This window comes from Anomaloglossus baeobatrachus, chromosome 9 (assembly GCF_048569485.1).
Source record: "Anomaloglossus baeobatrachus isolate aAnoBae1 chromosome 9, aAnoBae1.hap1, whole genome shotgun sequence".
In the NCBI taxonomy this organism is placed as follows: Eukaryota; Metazoa; Chordata; class Amphibia; order Anura; family Aromobatidae; genus Anomaloglossus; species Anomaloglossus baeobatrachus.
In genome coordinates this window covers 28015583-28025498 of record NC_134361.1, presented here as the reverse complement: position 1 = coordinate 28025498, position 9916 = coordinate 28015583, and the positions used below count along the sequence as shown (strand labels likewise).

General features: G+C 42.4%; 1 protein-coding gene across 7 annotated transcripts in view; it reads right to left on the bottom strand.

The window, feature by feature from the left end:
* The window catches only part of VWA7 (von Willebrand factor A domain containing 7), an 87058-nt gene that overhangs the window by 54792 nt on the left and 22350 nt on the right, over positions 1-9916 (bottom strand). For 4 of the 7 annotated variants that reach the window (XM_075323446.1, XM_075323445.1, XM_075323444.1 and 1 more), the window contains 6 exons: positions 9712-9840; positions 8055-8147; positions 7664-7923; positions 7453-7583; positions 5566-5743; positions 508-4616 (listed from right to left, as the gene is read on the bottom strand). In XM_075323446.1, the coding sequence (XP_075179561.1) occupies positions 4179-4616; positions 5566-5743; positions 7453-7583; positions 7664-7923; positions 8055-8147; positions 9712-9840 (1229 nt within the window). In that variant the 3' untranslated portion in view covers positions 508-4178. Of the gene's footprint in view, positions 1-507; positions 4617-4853; positions 5418-5565; positions 5744-7452; positions 7584-7663; positions 7924-8054; positions 8148-9711; positions 9841-9916 lie in introns of those variants that run through there. The other 3 variants (XM_075323448.1, XM_075323451.1, XM_075323450.1) reach the window with 2 other exon arrangements.

Genomic DNA, 9916 nt, shown 5'->3' with positions numbered 1-9916 from the left:
ATCCTGTGGATAAGTAATATATATTCCTTATGGAAGAACTAATTTAATATCCATCATTGAGCACCATCTTAAAGTTTCTATACAGATATAATTTACAGAAAATCTAGTACTGCCACTAGTTACATTCTGTATTATACGCCAGAGCTGCACTCACTATTCTGCTGGTGGAGTCACTATATTCATAAATTACATTACTTATCCTGTATTAAACTCCAGAGCTGCACTCACTATTCTGCTGATGCAGTTACTGTACATACATTATATTACTGATCCTGAGTCACATGCTGTATTATACTTCAGAGCTGCATTCACAATTCTGCAGATAGTTTTGAAAAGTGGTGTAAAAAGAAGTTTTAGGAAGAATAAGAAAGAAAGAAAGAAAGAAGAGAGAAAGAAAGAAGCTGTATGAGAGCAGCTCCATTCACTCCAAACTGTGCACAAATCTGAATGCTACTGATGGCGGGTACTGATGCAAAAAACGGAGAGAGAGGCTGATAATATTTGGGTTTCTTAACATTTTTATTACAAATACTGCTGCTGTGAAAAATGCAGTGACAATTACATATATAACAGAATAGCTGCAGGTTATGTCCCAATAAATAGAATATGTTCACCTGAAGACAAACCCACGGACTACCGCAAACCACGAAATATCACGTAGAAGCTACAAAAACATTCAAAAAGTCACAACAGAAATGATCATAGGTTATCACAGGTTTCCATTTGAGTTGGTGGATATTAATTAGCAGGATCCGGCCACTAGACGGGAATCATGAGAACCAAATCCTGCGTCATCGATGAGGAGTGTCACACAGGCCGGCTAACCAAAAAATGAGCCACAGGAGCCATCGGGTGGGAGACGGTTCACAGGGCTCCTCCTGTCCAGCTACAGATAACTGACGCGGCTGATGAACCGGTTTTGGGGAATTGATTCGCGTCCACTCTAGTTTCCATCCTTGAACATTGTGGGTCATTAAAAATATGGTCTCATGGTGGCCTTGTGGGGGGGGGCATGTACCTTAGGTGCTACGTGCCGGGAGAGGTGGGCTCTAAGTAGTAGGGTATTTAGGTAAAAGGCTAGGGAGGCCAATTGAATCTTTGCCTCAATTTCTCGTGCTTCTTATCTCCGACCCTTAGCGTGAAAAGCCATCTTGGGTTTTGTGAAACAAGGCCTACGCAACGCACTAGTTAAAAACTTTAGTGGTCATCCAGATAATTAAAGTCCTGCCTGGGAACATCTTCGAGGAATAATGCCCACTTTTACCCAAATCCCAACTGTTTTAACCAAGAATAGCCCCAAATATGCCAGGATTATATGCGAAAAATCAGGACATTTCCAGCAAATTCTGTACTGTTAGTAGCTATGCAAGAATTCAAGGTTGTCAAATAATTGGCACCTCAGATAGGTTTTAGAGCCTATCTCCTGGTGGTCTAGTGGTGTTTGTAGTGGCTGGTGGGCCAGGGGCCATTGTATTATCCGACAGCCCAACGGACAGTGATCTCCAATGCTGCAGGGGCCACTATTTGTCATTATAGTAGCTGTACTTTATCAGTTTTTTAACTTCTCGGTTTTGTAATATTTCTATCTTGGCAAGTGAAATCTAATAAGGGCCCGATATTATGTACAACTTGAATTACTGTATATATTAAGAACTTAAAAATGGAGGTCCTTGACTCATGTCAGCACATAACTAAAGGGGTTTTCTAGTTTTATGTATATAAATCTTTCTAATTTCCCCATATACTTGAAGGCCAGATTTAAGAAACCTGTCTAAATGAGAATCTGTATGTGTTGCCCCTAGCAACCAATCATGGCGCAGCTCTCATTTTACCAGGACTCTTTATAAAATGAAAGCTGAGCTCTCATTGGTGCTATGGGCAAAAGTGAAAGTTTCCTGTCTAAATGAGAATCTGTATGTGTTGCCTCTAGCAACCAATCATGGCGCAGCTCTCATTTTACCAGGACTCTTTATAAAATGAAAGCTGAGCTCTCATTGGTGCTATGGGCAAAAGTGAAAGTTTCCTGTCTAAATGAGAATCTGTATGTGTTGCCTCTAGCAACCAATCATGGCGCAGCTCTCATTTTACCAGGACTCTTTATAAAATGAAAGCTGAGCTCTCATTGGTGCTATGGGCAAAGCTGAAAGTTTCCTGAATAAATGAGAATTTGTATGTGTTGCCCCTAGCAACCAAACATAGCGCAGCTCTTATTTTACCAGGATTCTTTATAAAATGAAAGCTGAGCTCTGATTGGTGTTATGGGCAAAACTGAAAGTTTATCATTCAGACAGTATTGCTCAATCTGCCCTGAGTAATTCAATTCATTCCCAGTTTCGAGAACTTGTTTTCTGCCAGAGAATGAAAACATACCTGTATTTCTTACAGTTTCTGCTTCTTAAAAATGGCCATGAATTGAAACACCAATTAATTTAAAGGTGTTTCCCCACGAACAAAGATAATTTTAATCAATAGATCTTGGAATGATAATAATTTCCACAATTGGAGGGGTTTTAAAAAAATTGTTCCTGTGCTGAGATTGTCTGTATACTCTCTTTTATGTCCTCTCCTGCCCAGTAGCTGTGGTATGATCAGACCATGTCCCTGTACGGTCAGACACGGCCATTACACAGTACACAGCAGGGACACATATATAAGATTATCTCAGCACAGCAACATTTTTTTAATCACATCCAATTGTGGAATTTATTATTTTTACAAGATCTATTGATTAAAATCAACTTTGTGAAAAAAAGTCTTTTAAGGAATATTACAAAACTAAATTTCATGGTTCAAACATAAAAATATCACAATATCCATAAAAAATCTGTGCCAATGACATCTACCTCACTGTCCACACACAGAAATCCTAAACATCTGACATCTCCTAATGACTTGTACACATTTCACGTTTTCTTTTATTTGCCGAGCAATGAAACATAGCCGAACTCCTAACTGTACAAAACAGGAGGTGCTGTTGTCACCCATCGGGATTTGAGTCGTCCTCCTCTGCCTCTGGGAAACAAGGGTGATGACCAATATGGCTGCTGGTACAGCTCTTTAAGGGGTTGTCAACCCTCAAAATAAAGCCAGCAACGCAGCTATGTATGTATGTATGTGTATATTATAATAATTATATATATATATATATATATATATATATATATATATATATTTATATATATTAATTAATATATTAATACATATTAATTAACATATTAATATATATTAATTATATATATATATATATATATATATATATATATCAGTGATTCAGGGCTGTCCACTTCTTTGACTACCTATCACACTCCTCACAAGTGCTGATGTCATCGATGTTTGTCCATTCTAGACAAGGGTGGGCTCAGACTACCAATAAATACTCTAAACAGTTGGCGGCCATTTTAAGACCACCATAAAGGAGTTATCTTTTTTTTTATTTACTTAAATAAATGTTTTTTGGGCTAAAAATCATTTTTGCAATTGGGTTTCGTAACAATTTTTGCCTTCAATTGCCTGTGTGTTGCACTGTCTATTGCCGACTGCAGAAGGAGTTAACTGAGAATCACATAGGGAGTTTGTAACTTTTCATGTCTTTTTCGGAGCTCCTCTCTGATGATTTAGGACCACAGACCACATCAAGATTGAACGTGCAGAGAGACAAAAGAGCATTTAAAAGACAAACGGTGCAAAATTTTTGGACTACCCCCTAACTATGGATTCATCATGGCAAAGGGGGGACAAGAGAAAGACCCCTGATCTTATCCATCACATGTAAAATTTTATCCCTGTACTGGAGAGTCACCGTCACCTTATTTTTTTACCATTTTGACTAACTTCATATTATATTATATTTTTTTCGGCGTTTGAGCTTCATTTTTGTAGAATCTCCTGCACAAATATGAAAATGTGAAAATTCTTCCTACTTGGATCCACCACCAGAGGGCAGTGTATACACAGTAAGCGGTGAGCTCCCCCTAGTGGTGGCTGCAGTCAACAAGAAGTTTATATATAAACACTCTACGCAGGGGATTTGGACTTGTGCATCATGAGACATAGAAGGAAATTAATCCGTAGAGAATTTTGGCCGAATTTAGCCCAAAATTCCTGTGCTCTCTTCCTATCATTTGTGCCTTTCATACCAAGTGGCAAGAATTTTTTTTCTGCCTTCATTTTCCAGTTTGTTAACATGATTCCTTTTTGCAGTCCTCTGGGCTGTTGTAATTGGCATTTCTTTTCTTTTGAAAGTAACATATCCCCAATCCTACGGCAAGAATCAGCAGGAGCGGTATGAACAGTAAATAATGGGCTTTATGTCCGGCCTGCACGGAGGTGACCGGGGCAGAAAGCGAGCAGCTCCACACCGCCCCCTTGTGATTGGTAAGCAATAGTTCAGCGTGGAAGTGGCAGCAGTCCGACGTGTATTCGACACCATCATTTCCTGCATCCGAATAAAGGGCGGCGGTACCGGAACCATTCACAACGTGGACGGAATGAATCCCATTAATGTCTGTGACTAGAAGAATGGCGATCCAGTGATGATCCTTGCAGTGACTGGGAGCCAAGGGGCAAGACTGGAGATATGACGGCTGAGGGAGAACAGGAGGAGGCGCTGTAGAGGTCTGCAGGGAAGAAAACACAAAATAGGAGCACACATATACAATATGGCAGTAAAGTTCTGCCACCGGGAGCAGCTAAGCACCATAAACAGTTCATACGCCGACTATCCTGCAAGCTGATGTGTAAAAAAAAAAAAATATATATATATATATATATATATATATATATATATATATATATATATATATATTGCTCCCATAGCACCACCTATGGGCCAAATCAAGAATCTGCACCTTTAGTTTTCATTATCTCAGTCTGCCATTTTCCTGAAGTTCTTAGATTACGTATCTCGCCGCCAGTAGACAATACATATATAGATGAAAGAGGTAAGAGTCCCGGTGCACCACCTACTCCGCGTGTTACTACACGTTCAGCTACTTGAGCCCTGCTGAGCCATGGAGGGGATCATGGTGCAGACTTGCGGTGAAGACCAAGATAAATCCAAAGGAGAAAGAAAGTCGCACTCCAGATGATCACCATATCACTCCGTCTTTATTGCAGGGGAAACATGAGGGTACAAGCGGTGGGGAGGGTGAGACAAGCCATACAACGCCGGACGACGACGTGCCGTTTCGCTAGAACTTAGCTTCCACGGGTCCAGTGCCAACATATATAGATGATATCACAAGGTCGAAACATAACCACAATTAGGGTTCATAATAAAACTCCAGGGTTCGGCTGAACTGAACCTAGATTACCAGGGCAGAGTGATCGCCGCACATGTCTGGTACTTTAAATCAACTCCATTGGAATAAATGAGGATGAGCTGCAGTACCATCCAAAACCTGAGAGCAGGGGTGGAGCTGTTTTAGGAAAAAGGTAGACATGTTTTTCGAATCCTTTAAGAGCCCCGTTCAGGACAAACTAAAAATATGTATTTGTATGAACCTTGTATTGGACTGAGAAGGCTTCTTAGTATACGCCACATCTGGTAGAGCAGGAATCACCTACCTCATTGTCCCCAATGACTATCAATGAGAGGTGGGAGAAGCAGGGAGGTTGGAGGAGGCCACCACCGCCGCACACGTCAGCCTTCATCATCACTGTTATTACGGTATTCTGCTTTGTGTTGTCCGGAGTTCTGATCTCCATCATCCTTACTTCTGTTTTTCCAGACCCCATCTGTACCCTGTCAGGAGAGGTGCAGAGGTTAGCGGCCACGTAGAACAGTCACAAACGGGTGTTTGAGGGGTCAAAGACTTAAAAAACGTAAGAAAATTTAATACAGAGCCGGACTAAATTTAAAGTTGATCTGTCATTACGTTTCACAATACAAACTGCATACATTGTTAAATAGACCGGATCAGGCTAGTGTACTTACTGAGAAAATCAATGTCAGAAAGGCTGCTAAATCCTTTATGAAAGTTTAAACTCAATCTCCATCTACCTGACTAACATCTCCTCAGTGTCCCCCCTCTCTACTTCCAAATCTCTTCCGACCTAACCTAAATAAAAACTTCTGTGTCCTTCCTCTCTGCTGCTAAATCCCCTCCCACCAAACGCGAATAACTCCTCAGTGTCCCTCCTCTCTGCTGCTCCAACTCCTCAGTGTCCCTCCTCTCTGCTGCTCTATCTCCTCAGTGTCCCTCCTCTCTGCTGCTCTAACTCCTCAGTGTCCCTCCTCTCTGCTGCTCTCACTCCTCAGTGTCCCTCCTCTCTGCTGCTCTAACTTCTCAGTGTCCCTCCTCTCTGCTGCTCTAACTTCTCAGTGTCCCTCCTCTCTGCTGCTCTAACTTCTCAGTGTCCCTCCTCTCTGCTGCTCCAACTCCTCAGTGTCCCTCCTCTCTGCTGCTCCAACTCCTCAGTGTCCCTCCTCTCTGCTGCTCTGTCTCCTCAGTGTCCCTCATCTCTGCTGCTCTAACTCCTCAGTGTCCCTCCTCTCTGCTGCTCCAACTCCTCAGTGTCCCTCCTCTCTGCTGCTCTATCTCCTCAGTGTCCCTCCTCTCTGCTGCTCTAACTCCTCAGTGTCCCTCCTCTCTGCTGCTCTCACTCCTCAGTGTCCCTCCTCTCTGCTGCTCTAACTCCTCAGTGTCCCTCCTCTCTGCTGCTCCAACTCCTCAGTGTCCCTCCTCTCTGCTGCTCCAACTCCTCAGTGTCCCTCCTCTCTGCTGCTCTAACTCCTCAGTGTCCCTCCTCTCTGCTGCTCCAACTCCTCAGTGTCCCTCCTCTCTGCTGCTCTAACTCCTCAGTGTCCCTCCTCTCTGCTGCTCTATCTCCTCAGTGTCCCTCCTCTCTGCTGCTCTAACTCCTCAGTGTCCCTCCTCTCTGCTGCTCTAACTCCTCAGTGTCCCTCCTCTCTGCTGCTCCAACTCCTCAGTGTCCCTCCTCTCTGCTGCTCTATCTCCTCAGTGTCCCTCCTCTCTGCTGCTCTAACTCCTCAGTGTCCCTCCTCTCTGCTGCTCTCACTCCTCAGTGTCCCTCCTCTCTGCTGCTAAATCTCCACCCACCTCACCTGAATGACAACTTCTCAGTGTCCCTCCTCTCTGTGGCTTCATCTCCAACAAACTAACCTGAATGACAACTCCTCAGTGTCCCTCCTCCTTGATGCTATTGAAATTCTCACATTCCTCAGTACAAGCTGCAGAAAAATGAAAGAATACAACAGATTGTTTGAGGGAGGGCCCTGTGTGGTACAGGGAGCCACTTTCTATTCAGTTTATTATTGAAGGTTCCTTCTAAATGTAGGGCCTGTGCAGAGCAGAGAATCACATTAACAAGTTTGTTGCTGTTCTCATGATGTTTGGTGCAAAAATACTGTGTTAATCGAAGAGAGGTCATGGACTGCCATATACAGGATGTCCGGACTAGGGTATTATTCGGAACGCTCCACCCGCTCACCTGAATGTAGGAGAGTCCTTGTTGACATCATTACTCATGGTGATGGAATAGCAGTGAGCTTCTCCAAAATTGGTGATCTTCATTGAAATCGGATGAGAGGTTCCTGGTGTCACAAGTGAATTACTGGACACCTGGAAGACACGAGACAGCTCCGTTAAGAATGACCTTTTGGTGTCTGTATTCAAGAGTAACACGAAATCAACCAATGTACCTCAACAATGCACTCGGCTGCACTCAGTTGCTGTGGTGCCTCCCGTTTCAGCTCGAGTCCTCTTCCATCCTGACCTCTCACACCAACACTAAATTCCCCGACGGGGATCTCATTAATTTTGGCTATGAAGAGTCCGCCCTGATTGGCCATCTCTAGCTCGGCTGTCTGCGTCTTCCCATTGCGTGCTGTCAAGCTGACGAGGCTCAGGTTGGCCGACTCTGGAAGGCCAACAGCATCAACCACCAGGATGGCGGGGACACCTGAGGAAAGTAGAGGGAAATCATAGAGGCCTTCCTCGTCCAATATCCCGTTGTGGAGCCATGGCTTCATGTATGAACACAAAGAGGTTCTAGGAGACGACACCTGGTTAGCACCCTGCGCCATCACCTACCTGCCACCGGCTGGTTGTTGAGTTGGTAGAGACCAGGATGAGACCCATTTACAGGAACCCCAAAGTAATAGAGGAAATCAACAGAGCTCCGACCTAACGAATAAAGAAGAAAAAAAATATGTGTGGTTTTCAGTAGCTACTGGTTTTATTAACCCCTTCCTGACCTGCCGATTTTCCTTTTTTTGTATCTTAATTTCTTCTCTTCCCTTCTCCCAAGAGTCATAACTTTTTCTTATTACTCTGTCCACATATCCATATGAGGGTTTTTCTTTTGTGATGAGTTTTAGCTGAGAATGATTCCAGTATTCTACCACTGCTGGAAAATGGGGAAAAAAATCCAATATGGTGAAATTGCACAAAAAAAAGCAATTCCAGTTTTTTATTTGTTTTTACAGCGTTCATCGTGCTATAAAAATGAGCTAGGAACTTGATTCTACAAGTTGGTACGATCATGGCGATACCAAACCTACAGTATATAGTATAAACTATTGAGGGGCAGATATGATGTTTTGATCGCCTCTTATAACATTTTTTGTGGTCTTGCAGGAACGAAAAAAAACACGATTCTGGCTATTTGATTTTTTTTCTGATTGGGTTTAAAAAAAAAATAAAATAAATAAATAAAAAGTTATAAGAGATATATATATATATATATATGATCCACAATGAAGAGATGAAAGGTCGCACTCCAAAGGTCGAATAAAATATTTTTCTTTTTATTCCACGATCACATCAGGGGTACAGGTAGTGAGGGAGGATGAGGGTGTGCCACGTCGGACACGTCCGACGTGGCACACCCTCATCCTCCCTCACTACCTGTACCCCTGATGTGATCGTGGAATAAAAAGAAAAATATTTTATTCGACCTTTGGAGTGCGACCTTTCATCTCTTCATTGTGGATCTTGTATCGCCTTTGCTTTGGGACACGCACCCAGGTCTCCACCTGCCTGAAAGCACAGCTTTGTCAGCCATACAGGGATCAGCGGTGCCCGGTATCCTCCACTCAGCTTTATATATATATATATATATATATATATATATATATATATATATATATATATATATATCTCATAACTTTTTATTTATTTATTTTATTTTTTTTAAACCCAATCAGAAATAAAAATATATATATTTTATTTTTTTGTTTTGTTTAATTTTTAATGAGGGCTATTCAAATTTGTAATTTTTTTTTTTCATTTTTATTCTATTCTTTAGTTTTCTTCTGAAGTTTAAACTCTCGATCATCCTTAAGCCAATACTACGGTAAGTACTGCAATACCACAATACCGTAGTATATAGTGAGAAAGACATTCTCCTATGAACTCTATCCATAGGCTGGGCATCACTGGAGGACCAACATAATGGCACCGGGTCCAAAACAACCCATTGGTTCCCCGCAATTGTGATGCGAGGAGTCCAGTGGAAGTCGGCGCTGCAGTCACAGGCAGATGCTGGCTATATATTACAGTGAGCATCTTCCTAGCATGATGCAGGCTCAGCTCCTGAGCCAGCTCCATACACGTATTATTTTGTCTTGTGTTAGGAAGGGGTTAAAGAGATCCAGCTGGTTAGGGAGACTTACTTATAGGCAATGCTTCAAAGGGGAACTCAGCTCTCCTCCAGAAGGCTTACTTATATACTATATAGGTTGCTCACCTTGTACGTGAACACTGTAGGGTTCGACAGTTTTCATATAAATTGTCCAGTTCCCCACCAGCAGAGGATCAGACAGGAGCACTCGGGTAAATCTGCCATAAGTCTGGCGGCGGCCATTTTGCTTTCGGCCTAGTTAGGAGTGAGATAGAAATGTCAACACTTGACATATCGATAATTGTCTGACATCACAGCACCAGGACGCTCC